Below are 13,063 nucleotides of genomic sequence, written 5' to 3'. Positions count from 1 at the left end.
AGATTGATCCACAATTTTAGAAGTAATTTTGCACAGTGTTGAACATCCACCACATTTACTTCAGGGAGACTCTGCCTCTCTAAAATGCTCCTTTTATACCCAGTCATGTTTCTGACCTGTTGCCAGTTGACCTTATTAGTTGCAAAATGCCCCTCCAGTTGTTTTTTCTATTTGTACCTCTTACTTTTCCAGCCTTTTGTTGTCCTGTCCCTACTTTTTTGAGATGTGTTGCAGCCCTAAATTAAAAATGAGAGAGTATTTTTCATGACTTGGTAAAATGTCTGTTTTAACATCTGATATGTTGTCTATGTTCTATTATGAATAGGGATGCCAATATAGGATTTTTGTCGATATGCAGAAATGTACAAATTTTTTTCTGATTCTGATATTTTATGTAGTTCAAAACCTAAAACTAAAATCCTCAATACACCCAATGTAAAGTTTGAGGATGACAAAATTAACAAATTTCAGTCCTTCAAATAAGGAATTATGGTGAATAAAGAAAAAGATGTCAGATGACGTGCGTATGTTGGTCCTGACTAAAACTCCAGTAAGGTATTTGTTCATATGGCCAATATCTACAGCTGATATAGTCAGATTTTATAGCTAAAATGTCAGCTGCAAAAATTAGGGATAGACCGATTATCGACTAATTATTGTTGCTGATATTTGGCACTTGGCCAATTATCAGTATCGCCATTTTATTTGACAGAAATTTGATAAAGTTAATTAATCAATAAGTGCACTTCTTTGGATTCATTGCAAAGTGTGTCTTCCTCTCTGGCTTTATTTTCTCTCTCTACAGTCTCACTTGTATACAACACAGCCTGACTGGCTAGATGTCACATGAGTACTAGCCAGTCAGTACCTAATCCTGAGTGCCACTGACACAGTGAGTGGATGGCATCAGCTCCTCTTTCTACTGTGTTGCCTTGCGCTGTTTCCTCATGCTGACAGGGCTAAACTGTTTATTTTCCTTTTTTTTTAATCAGGCAATTTTACTTCTTCCGCATGTGGTACATTTCGTCTGTCACAATAAATGCATATTGGTTCAATATATCAGTTGTTGGTCTTATGAGCTACTATCAGTATCAGCCTTACAAAACCAGTATCAGTTGACTCATATTAAAAATCAGAATTTTCTGCTGACACCAATTATTCACTTGACATGTAATATCTGGGAAGAAACGGTATCACACCAATAATAATGTGCATCTATAATAAAGAATTAAATATGGATTTATGACATTTATGACATGCAAATCATTGCATTCTGTTTTATTTACATTTTACACAGCACCCCAACTTCTTCAGAATTAGGTTTGTACTTTGAATAATAAAAATACAGCATAGTAAAGCCACAGCATTGTTTCAATTTTTCTGCAATTCATACTTAGTTTGTGTGATTTGTTACTGACTTATTGATGTTTCACACTACACCTGTTTGACAAAGCTTTGTTCTGTTATATGATGACTGATAACAAAGGCTGTAAGTTTAACTAGTCAGTCAATGTACTACTGTGACTGAAACAGAAAAACAAAAATATGTGACTCATATTTAGTATCATACCTCATCTAATTTCATCCTAACATAAAGGCCTGGCCTACAAGAAAGAACAGTTTCTATTTAATCTGTCTCATATTGTCTTGGTTATAATATCGAGGGATTTCTTATGTGTATTTGTTGAAAAATAATTAAGATGAAGAACTTAAAATATAATCACATATTAAAGCAACATTGCAAAATTGGTGGAAAAAATGGTAATTTGATTATTTTCCCAAACTGTTCCTCCGTCCTTCAGACAGGCAGAGCCACCGCCCTGCCATCACTCCATCCTCCCCCTCTTGTCTCACTCCTCACCCTTTTCTACATTGTCTGCAGCAGCCCCAACCCCCCCGCTGCACCCCTGCCAGGAAGCATCCTGGGTAATTTCCTCCTCTTATTGAATTGGGATGGGGGACGGATGGAGGAAAGATAAAGGGATGGGCAGATGAACGGAGGCTTGGGATGAGTGCTAATGGAGCCTGTGGAGGATTCACACATCACAAATATGCAGCACACCCTCCTCTCTTCTTCTCCTTCTTTCCTTCGGCTCATGCTGTCTCTGGAGTAAAAGTATAGATGATCCACTCTCGCTCATAAACACAAGCCAGACAAAAGACTCCGACCTTCTTTTCTCACAAAAAGCTTTGCTATTCAACCATCCTGTTCTCTGTCTGCTCCAGCTAACACACACTAACACGACTGCACACAAACACAAAAGTACACACTCAGACTGAACCTAATGCTCCCTCCTGTCCTATGTTATTTCTATAGGTGAGTGAGTCATTGCTCCTCTATTCCTGTCTGTACTTTTGCTCCTCTGGGCCGAACACTGTAATCTTTCTGCAGCACCATCTCATCCTCACACGCACGCCACATATATACATGTTCCATACTGTCTGCAAAAACATTACACTTTAACCCTTTCAGCTCCAGAGCTGAAGCCAGTCTGGTCTGACAAACAATAAATAACATCCGCATGTTGGTATATGAGGGTGGAAGTGGACCAGGTTGAAGATGGATGAAAAGACCAAATCAAAAGTTTACTTCTGACTCAAACAGAGGCAAAAGTAATCCATTGAGTATTTCGAAGCAGAGATAAACCAACAAATCCTCACATAAGCATCACAGAAAAGTGGTTAGAAAGTCAGTTTTATGTTTTAAATAATTCTGTGTGCTTAATATTTCCTTTATTCTAAAAAAAAAAACTCACCAAGAAAATATGAAAACAGTGCAGCAGTACACTGTCCTGGCTTTAGCAGCAGCTGTAGCCCTGGGAACTTTACCCTCAGAAAGACAAGTTAAAACCCAAACGCTAAAAAAGTTGGAGTGATATGTAAAATGTCATTAAAAACAGAGCGCAAGAACTGAAGCATATGTTGCTCTAAAACCTCTCTCTACTTTTCAGCATTGACAGTTCCTCTCCAGATGTGTAAGCTGCCCACGCCATAGGCACTAATGCAACCCCATACCATCAGAGATGCAGGCTTTAGAACTGATAACAAGCTGGATGGTCTCCTCATTAGTTCACAGGACATGGCGTCTGTGGTTCTCAAAAAAGAATTTCAAATTTGGAATCATCTGACCACACAACAGTTTTCCATGTTGGCTCAGTCCATTTTGAAGGAGCTTTGGTGGAGAAGACTTAAGCACTTCTGGATCTCTTGGCATATGGCTTCTCTGTGGGATATCCAGAGTCTTTGCACTTTTACGCTACAGAACATTTTTATCTGGAATGTTCCACAATTTTTAGATGTAGTTTTGTCGGATTGGTGAACCTCTGCCTATCTTTACTTCTGAGAGTCAAATAAATTTATCAAATAAAAAACAAAATGCAGTAGTCTAATGTAGATTGTTGGCTCAGAGGAAAAAATAAATAAAAACTGTGGGAGTATGAAATTACTGGGTTTAGTTGCTCCTAATCTGCTCAAAAAGTCCATAAGAAGCACTCCCAAACTTTTGAGCAGTTCCTGTTAGTCAAAAATATAAATCGATGTGGAAATCACCGGAACAGAAGTTAATTAGCTTAATTAAGATAAGGAATGTAATACTAAAACAATGATGCAAATGTAGTCTAAAGAAAATTCCATGATGTGTGTATTCCACAGAGTATACACATCAAGATATTTTATGTTTGAATGTGGATTGACAATATGACTTATCTGTTTTTCTTTGGTAACTTTGGTAATTTTCTGTCCCTCTGTATAGTCCCTGTGTTTTTAAAATGTCCAACTTAATGAAATAATTTCAAATAATGAATATTTTATATTTGAATTTTTTTTAATAATATTGATTTTTTAAATACTGTAATAACACTAATAGCAGTGGTAGTTTACATCATGATTATCATGATACATTTTACTATGCCTGTGATTGACTGGCCTTCTACCCAATGACAGGTGCTATAAGCTCTAGCTCCCCCGAATGGGATGTGGTGTAGGATGTAAATTTTATCATCTATACATCTCTACCGCCAAAACAGAATAAATGTACTTTCTATTCAATGATAAAGTCAAATAAAGAAAATAAACCTAACTTTAAAAATAACTTCCCTGCCATCACAAATTAAGAGAAAAACAGTGAGAAAAAACCAGGACTGTGACATGAGGGTGATAATGAAAACCTTGTTGACATGTCGGTTGAAGTCATTAGAGCGACACTGACACAGTGCCACCAACTGTTAGAGGATACCAAGGCTGGTGCAGGTGTGACTGAGTTTGTGGTTTTGTGTCCATGGGAGAGGAGAGACTCTGCAAAAGAGAAGAGCAGATGTAGAGGAAGGTGTGTGGTTGTGTCCTACAGACAGACGGACAGACGGACGAGCAGATATATCGGCGTTCCCATGCAAATTGGCACTTCAGTGTCTCTCTCTCTCCTCAGCTAATTAACTCGACGCTCAGGGGCTCGGCTTAATTGGAACGAGCTCAACCCTCTGTTCCCCCCAACGTTATCTAGACACACACTCACACACAGAGGGAGTATGACTGACAGCGAGTGTGAGCTGCTGATAGTCACTGTGGTACATGGAGCAGAGCTGCTGGTGAAAATGGTGCTGTTGTGGGAACAATGTGGAGTACACCAATCGCTACCCCCAAGCTACACACACAAGCTGCTTAAATACTGAGTGGAGACAGCACAGCACTGGATTAAAACAAAATCCTCAGAAGAACTTCAGGTAAAACTAGGGGATCTCAGATTGAGAGGAAATAGAATTTGTTGGCAATCTACCAAAGCAGAGAGACTTTTGCTTTCAGTGGAGTGAGGATCACAGCTGAAAATGAACAAAAAAAAGATTAAAAGATTAAGGGTCTACACACTGGTTTCATTATTTTCAGATGCATTCTTAGGATCTATGCTCTGATAATAAATGTCATAATCAAACCTTGCACACTGAGTCCTTTTTGTATTAATTACGAAAACATTTCTACATGAGGCAAAATGTAGCCTTGCAAAGCAGATGGATTGTCCCGATTCCATGTCTGTCATCAGGCAGATCCATCCTGCAAAGACCAAATCTGTACCCAGTCTGAGAATGTACCTGACTAATCAGCGTCATTTGAGGAGAAGGAGGCAGTAGCTACCAGAGCATGTGAGCAGAGCGGGCGGGAGCGAGTGGGGAGCGCGAGCGGAAGGATTTTGGCCAGAGCACGGAGCGGTTTTTTCAAAAAACCCGGACCAGCAACTTATCTTATCAGCAACTTAAGTAACATCTTCTGGTGGAGTTAGTGTGATGGTGTGGGGTGGCATCCCCCTCACTGGCTTAATTGGAGGCAATCTCAATGCAGAAGGAAGTGGAGATGAGATTCTGCAACCAGTTGCAATCCCGTATGGGCCCGAACTCTATACTCCAAGATAGCCACGCTCGCCCCCACAGAGCAGGATTGATCAGAGACTACCTCCAGAATTTGGGAGTGGAGAGGATGGAATGTCCTGACCTCAACCCCACTGACGATAGTGGGATCAGCCTGGGTGAACTGTTCATGCCAGAGTGACCAACACAACCACAATGGCTGACCAGTGACAAATGCTGGTTGAAGAATGTGATACCATCCTGCAGCAGTGTGTGACCAGGCTGGTGACCAGCATGAGGAGGAGGTGCCAGACTGTTGTGGCTGTGTATGGTTCTTCCACACGCTACTGAGGCTCCTGTTTGTTTAACGAATAAACTGTTAAATTGCCAATATGTCTTATTTCTTCAGACTTTAATCATCCAATCAACCAAACACCAAACAAGAGTCAATGGCAGAATAAGCTGTTTGGCAGGGAAGATTTGTCAAATATTTCATGGGTGAAACCCACATACTCAGCCCTGCTGCTCATCCAGGAAATGCACATTCCTTACAAATGTGGCATTTAAAATGGCAATAAACAGGCATTCCAATGGTATAAGATTTATTGGCAAGAAGGATTGTTACAACAAAGAAATAATCTACTAAACACAAATTATCTTTCTTTTTGTGCTAAGTTTAGATATTTATTGCCTTTTGCACCGGTACATTGCAATTTTTGTGCATTACTCCTAGAGCCAGTTCTACTAATAAGAGCCTAAAATAAATAGAAAAAAAATAGATAAAGTAAAAGAGAACAATATAAAGCTGTTTTCACACATGCACATAGACAGACTACCCCTGAAATCTTCCACAGTCCTTTGTTTATAAAAGTCTTTCACAGGCAGAGGACAGGACTTTTACCTGCTGTGTTTTCACGTCAGCTCACCACAACTTGAAGCAGAAAAATCACAAGCAAATTTCAATTTGCAATTTAAAAGTTGTTTTGTTCTTTCCTTCACAAAAGACCTGCTGAAGCTTGTACTTTTAACTTTTACAAATCTGAATCAGGATGTTATTTTTGCAAACTGCATTCCCTTTAATTGTGAGAATATCATATTGAAAATTGTTAACGCCATTTTAAAACATTATCAACTTATTTTTTTATGTCACTTACAATCAATAATGAATGCTTCACTGATGCTTAAGTGAGGCATTAGTTCAGTTAGGTTAGATAAAAGAGCAGATTAAGATGGGAAGGGATTTACTGCACTGCTGAGAGCATTCTGCCAAATGAGAGAGCGGCTCTAGGAGACTTGGAGAGGAGCATTTCTAATAAATACTACAAAAATTATGCCATTTACAAATGAAAGCAGAGTCACTAGTTGCACTCTGCAGAAAGACCGGTTGGAAGTGTTTTTTTAGATGACTCCATTTCCTTTCCCACTGTCTATCTTAAGACTGTGGTCCAGTCCCTCTTCCTCTCCAGGTCCATGCTCTCGACATTGAGGTGTCAGATGTCATGGACCAAGACAGGGCCACATGGAAAAGGAAGTCTTCCCTGGAAGTCACCTGCTAGCTTCCCTGGAATTAACATCCATTCCAAGACATGCACCATCTATCAGATTATGATAGACTGCTGAATGTTGCAGAGATTAAGGTAATCCAACTTTTCTTACCAGTTTGACAGAAAATTAGCATCTTTAAAAGCTTGCATGAATAATTTTCCATTAAGTCTGTATAAATTTCATGTAGACAATAAACTCAGCAGCACTGATTCATACTAAAGAAGAAATGGTTTTGGTCTACTGACCTCAGCGAGCGTCAGAACTGAAAAAAAACATATTTTTGTCTCATTACTCCATTTTAATTGCTAGATGCTGTGTGGGAGTTTTCTTCCTACCGAGCATTAGTGGGCCTCCTGTTTTCCTCCTACACACCTGTCACAAACAAACGATACTCCGGTGAAAAAAACCACAAACCTTCTGCCTTAAAGCTGCTGTCAGAGTTAAGATTTACTCCATGATTCTCTCCATGGAAGTTCTTGAGCTCTCAGGCAGCAACACGCTCAGAACTCAGAATCCGGATTGTGAGGCTGAACATGCAGCTCTGTCGGTGTCCTCACATACCTTGTTGTTGTTGTTCATGCACTGCAGCTTCATCTGCTTCATGTAGGTGGTGGTGAGAGGCATGTTGTAGTCTATCACCTCCAGCACCAAGGAGCTCGGTCTGTCGTTCTCTGCAGAGAAAAGAAGAGGAGAGTAGGAGACGTCTTAGGTGAAAATAGTACCCAGAGTATAATCATCCCATTACTTTGAGCTCACTTCTCCGACGGATACTTGTGTGGTTTTGTTCCTCCTGTGTTCATTGTCCTTGCAAAGCTGCATTATTCACATAACAGCAGAAAAACAAGCTCCTCCAAAGCCTGTTATACCCTTCTTTATGGTAGAATATGCCAGATATGTAACATGCGGAAATACAAAGAGGTAAAGAATTGCAGGGAATGGCACTGAACGAGTTAAGGACAAAGGGCTGATGAAGTTCTGCTGGTGGAAGGTTTGGCAGCAGGCTCAGAATTTGCATCTCTAAAATAATAGTCATATTAAATAAGCCAGCACTGGCTGGTGTATTATTCTCAGGGTCTATCTGTAGTTCAGTATGCAGATTGTTTGCACTGAAATGTTTAAATTAATCATAAAAATGGCTAAAGTTGTGTTATATTTCCTTTACCTCAGAACGTACCTTTCCTACAATTTCTCAAATTTAATTTCTATGCCCTTTAATTTATTTATTTATTTTTTATATATTCATTTTTTAAAATCAGGGTTAAATGCCATCAATGTGTCATGCTGTGTTCAATTGTTTTGGTTTTATTAGGGTTGTTAGCAATTATGCATTCATTACAATTGAGAGGTCCATAATTAGTGAGGATTCACAAAACTATCTGCATAGCAGTTTCAGCAGGCCTATATATTGGCCTATACCAGCAGTAAATATTGCCCTGCAACAGTTTCAAATATCAACCTATATTTGCTATAATATTGATCTGTAATGATTGTAAATATTGACCAGTAATGATTTTAAATATCAACCTGTACCAAATTTAAATATCAAGCATTATTAGCTGTTAATAATATTCACATGTATATATCACGTAAATATTTTTATATGAACCAGCTGTAACTATCAACCTTTAACGGCCTTTAAATACCTGCCTATATCAGCTGTAAATATCAGTTTTTAAAAGTTTTAAATGTTGGCATTTATCAGCTGTAAATGTTGGCCCATACAGGCTGTGCATATCACCCTATAATGTCTGTCAATATCAACCTACTGTACATCGGCTGTATATATCAGCCTATATAAGCTGTAAATATCAATCTATATCAACTGTAAATATCTGCCTTTAGCTGCTGTACATATTGGGCTGTAATGGCTGTAAATATTGGCCGTATCAGCTGTAATTTATGGCTGTATTTAAAAAACAGTTTTAAAGTTTTAGGCTGGAACAAAAGACCTAAATCAGCTAAAGTCTCAGTTTCTATTCAATTTTTATGGCCGAACCACACAGGCAAAAATCCAATTCCAATCCTCCCTAATAATAAGTGCATTAAATTACTTCCTTGTATTGATCTCGTGCTTTATAGTTCCTTTTAACACATTTTGGTCCAGCCACCAGAGTCTCTCTGCAGTCCTCTGCTGCTCCTTAATGTTTCATTTTACTGTAAAAAGAAATCTCACAGACAGCTCAGCGGACAAGTCAAAAGTCACCTTCTCCTTGTTATATCAAATGTTTATCTTTTTACCATTTATGCAGTTTCCTCTTCAGTCCTTAACAGTGTCCTTTTTCTGAGGTAAAGTTCATGTCATAATCTTTGTTCCTTATTTTCTCTCAAATAAAAGCAGGTCCATGTCCAAACAGGAAGTCAGTTGCCCTTAGTTTAAGAGACTCCAAAAATCCAAAATGAAGAAAAAAACATAAAAATAGTGAAATTTAGGATTTCAAAATGCAACAAATAGGTAACATAACTGCAATTAACTACAGAGATACAGAAATTAATTGTAATTAAAGATTGAAATTATTTAACAGTCCACTTTTATACACTATATTTATCGATGACATGTTTAAGTATTTTATCACCCAATTTAAACACAGAGTAATAATGTTTGTCATTTTAGCTTCATTGTGGTTAAATATAAGTGTGGGTGGAGTTAAAATAGCAAAGAATGACTCTCCTAATTCCTCACTACCCTCAACATGATCTCCTCTACAAATTATATTCATGATTTTGTAACATTTGGTAAAGTGTTGAGGTTATTTATTTTTTATCTAGACTCAATTTAAGGACATTTTAGTAAATCACATGCTTTTCTTTTCATTTATTTTGATCTGATATCATATTTTCATGCCTTACTTTAGCCTGGTGTCATTTCTTTAACATTCTTATTGAATGTTAAAGAAATGCTTTTAGATTTGTAACACACTTGTATGATTGTCTGAATTTGAATGTTTCATTTATAAAAAGATCAAAAGTTGCATACACTCAAAATGAACTTAGAGTTAACTGAAGGAAATATTTATCAGTATTACAAACCATCATCTTCCTATTGCCCATCAACATGAACATGATGTGGGTCTGTACTGCAGAGCTGCTGCCCTGTGCTATTTCTGCTGTTTCTTCTTCTGAATACTGCTTTAAAAATGTCCTTACATGACTTCCATGGATTTTCTAAGACACTGCTTTTATACGTTTAACTTACGCCCCCACCCCTTGAACTGACAGCTGCTCGGTCTTCTTTTAGACTGATAATGAGGTCTGATATCTTGCTGTGTCAGAGAGCGAACACTAGAGGACCCTCTTGTGCTGGAGGCAGAGCATCACAGGCACACAGAGGCAGTCTGACTCCAGTACAGCTCATTGATCAAAACTTTAAAAATTCTACTTTTGACTTTCACTCATACTAGGATTAGTCCTCCAATCTTGCCTTTCAGTAACTCAAACTCCTTCTCATTCTCCTTCTCTCTCTCTACTGTTCAACATCTATTTCTTTTTTAATATAGAGCATTACTGTAGCTTACATCACTGTTTTACTCACTGTTTGTAGTTTTTATCCTATTTGACATAATTTCATTTCTGATTACTAATTTCAGAGATGCTACTGTTTTTTTCCTAGTTTATTCTTATTCTTCATCTGCACAGCTGTAACTTTGCCTGTTGAGAAACTTTCACTGCTGTGTAAAATAACACTAGGGCTGGACAATTATGGCAAAAATAATAATCACGATTATTTTGATTGATATTGAAATCACGATTAATAAACACGATTATTCATTGATTTCAAAATTTGAGTATTTATTGAACCACAACTTAAAAGAACAATCAAAAATAAATTAGTAACAAGTAAAATAATAACAATATATTAGTAGCAATAAAAAACAATAAATAAAAATTATTATCCAATCTACATGCATTCCTGTGAAACTTGCAAAATTTGCACCATGCAAAAAACACTAGTAACACACTTTGAAGCACACATTTATAATTTTTCTTCGATTATAATGTTTTTATGATCGTGAGAAGCCAAAATTGAAATCACGATCAAAATTCAATCAATTGTCCAGCCCTAAATAAGACGTTCTCTCCTTTACTTTCTGTTATCTATGTCTGATTTGTGTCTTTTGAGTATTTGTGCAACTTCTTTGAAATCTTTCTAAGTCCCATTAGCACCAGCGATAATTTTGTTGGCTAAAACTATGACTGAAAACTACCTATTTTATGAGGCATGAGACTGAAATATAATTCTGTTTTTTTCATTTAAACATTCAAAATCCATGATAGGAGAGAGCACAAGCTGTTAGGTAAGGAGAATCTGTAGTTCCTCAGCCTCTCAGCTGTAGAAAGCAGGGATACCATGTTTTGCAGGGTGCTTAGAACACTCAATATGATTCAGACCAGATTCAAGCAAAGAGAATTAATATTGTGGGTAAAAGTGCTGACTAAAGTAAAATGGCTCTTTTATAACCTAAAACAGAATTGCAATGCTTTTTAGTTTTTGTCGACTAAAACAAGACAAAACATATAAAGGTTAAAAAATGACTAAAACAAGTAAGACTAAATTTAAAATAGCTGTCAAAATAATACTGATAAACAAATATAGTCAAAACTTAAACCAGCTCCTAAAATATACAAAACCACTACAGGAGAAAAACAATATGGCCATTCTTCAATAGTTTCCTTTAATGGCTGCCTTTCTGTCATCTTCTTTAGCTCTCTCTCTCTTTTCAGTCTAACAGAAGAATGTGCCATGCTCCTCACTTAAAATAAAGTGAGAGCTCTTTAGCTGTGAGGTGCAGAGCATCCACTGTGATGTACGAGAAGGAAAGGTTAGCTTCATGTAACACACACATATGAAACCTGTTGATAAAACCAGTGGTATTGTTTTCATGATTGTAGGAAGAAAAATCCTGATTAAAACAGAAATTTAATAAATTGCCAATCACTTCTTGCTTTTATAAAACACATCCAGCAGAAGTGGTTGCTCCTCTGTCTCTTTTCATGAAGTTTACTCCTTTATCACCATTTTTAGAAAAGTGTTTAAGTGTCTGGTGTGGTGTTCTGCAGAAGAGAAGGTGCTGTTTTATCCCTGTTTTTAGGAAAACGGTGTGTTAGAAAGCTAACTATCTCTTGATCTCTGCCCTTGCTTCCTCAGTCATTTATCTCCCAGCCTCATAAAGACGTGCCTAACATCTGCAGCGTCTACAGAGTGGACATGAATATAGGCCAGAGGATCAATACGGCTTAGACCAACAGACAGCAGCGTCATCATTGATTGGTGATTGACAGTCTTCACTGAGGAACAGAGACAGAGACTGTGTATTCTCTGGAGACACACTCACAAGTGATAACTGACTGATTATGTGACACAAAGCTGATACGTGGTGGTCAAAATGAGGTTCCTGACCTCTGTTTGGTCAAGACATTGATGATGTGGGAGGATTTAGATGATATCAGCCTCAAGATTTTATTATTACTGTAAAAAATATTTTTTTAAGAATATGTTTAGAGAAAGGCTACCCTGATATCCAACACCATACTAAGTGTAAAGAGTTGTTTCTGCATGAATCAGCTGTTCAAATGACCAATCAGGGTAAAACTAGTCATTAGACCAGCACAACCCCTCTATGTCAGCCTTAATACTTACAATATTTTACAGTTTTCTCTTCACAAACATCTGGCTAATGTCAATTTAACAGTATAAGTGCTTTCTTGCAGTTTTTGAGCTCCTATAATCTCAAAAAAGTGATTTTAGATGTTTATCAAATCCTTAAATCAATTAAAAGTCCCAGCTGTCTTAAGTCAACCTTTGGTCTATTTGACAATCACATCAATCTTTCTTCGTGTTCTCTTTTTCTCTTAAAAAGGGACATGTTGTTTGGATTTTCTGTCCTTATCCAAAAGTTTTGAGCATCTTTTCCAGAAATGAAATTAAACAATCATCCCAGCTCTGCTTTAGGACAAGACTTCCTGTCTGACATGAGGCTGCAGATGAAGCTAGAGAAACATGTCTCTGACAGCAGAACCATCAGCACCAGCTCTGTCTCCTCAGCTGCAGTTACCATTTTGTGGGATGTTCCAATACCATGTTTTCCTTCCCGATACGATACCGATACCAAGGTGCTGGGTATCGGTCAATACTGAGTACTGACCCGATACCAGATGAACTTTCTAGACTGACTGTGCAAACTAGCAAA

General features: G+C 37.6%; 2 protein-coding genes across 2 annotated transcripts in view; one reads left to right on the top strand and one right to left on the bottom strand.

Annotated features, from left to right (window-relative positions):
* The window catches only part of LOC121517796 (tubulin alpha chain-like), a 1,079,624-nt gene that overhangs the window by 577,170 nt on the left and 489,391 nt on the right, over positions 1 to 13,063 (top strand). The gene's annotated exons all lie outside the window — the stretch shown is intronic.
* The window catches only part of LOC121517790 (nucleolar protein 4-like), a 246,354-nt gene that overhangs the window by 162,795 nt on the left and 70,496 nt on the right, over positions 1 to 13,063 (bottom strand). The window contains exon 4 of the mRNA XM_041799822.1: positions 7,440 to 7,549. Coding sequence (XP_041655756.1) covers positions 7,440 to 7,549 — 110 coding nt within the window. The remainder of the gene's footprint in view (positions 1 to 7,439; positions 7,550 to 13,063) is intronic.

This window comes from Cheilinus undulatus, linkage group 11 (assembly GCF_018320785.1).
Source record: "Cheilinus undulatus linkage group 11, ASM1832078v1, whole genome shotgun sequence".
Lineage (NCBI taxonomy): Eukaryota > Metazoa > Chordata > Actinopteri > Labriformes > Labridae > Cheilinus > Cheilinus undulatus.
Note: the sequence above shows the minus strand (reverse complement) of the source record. Positions and strands in the feature narration are given on the sequence as shown.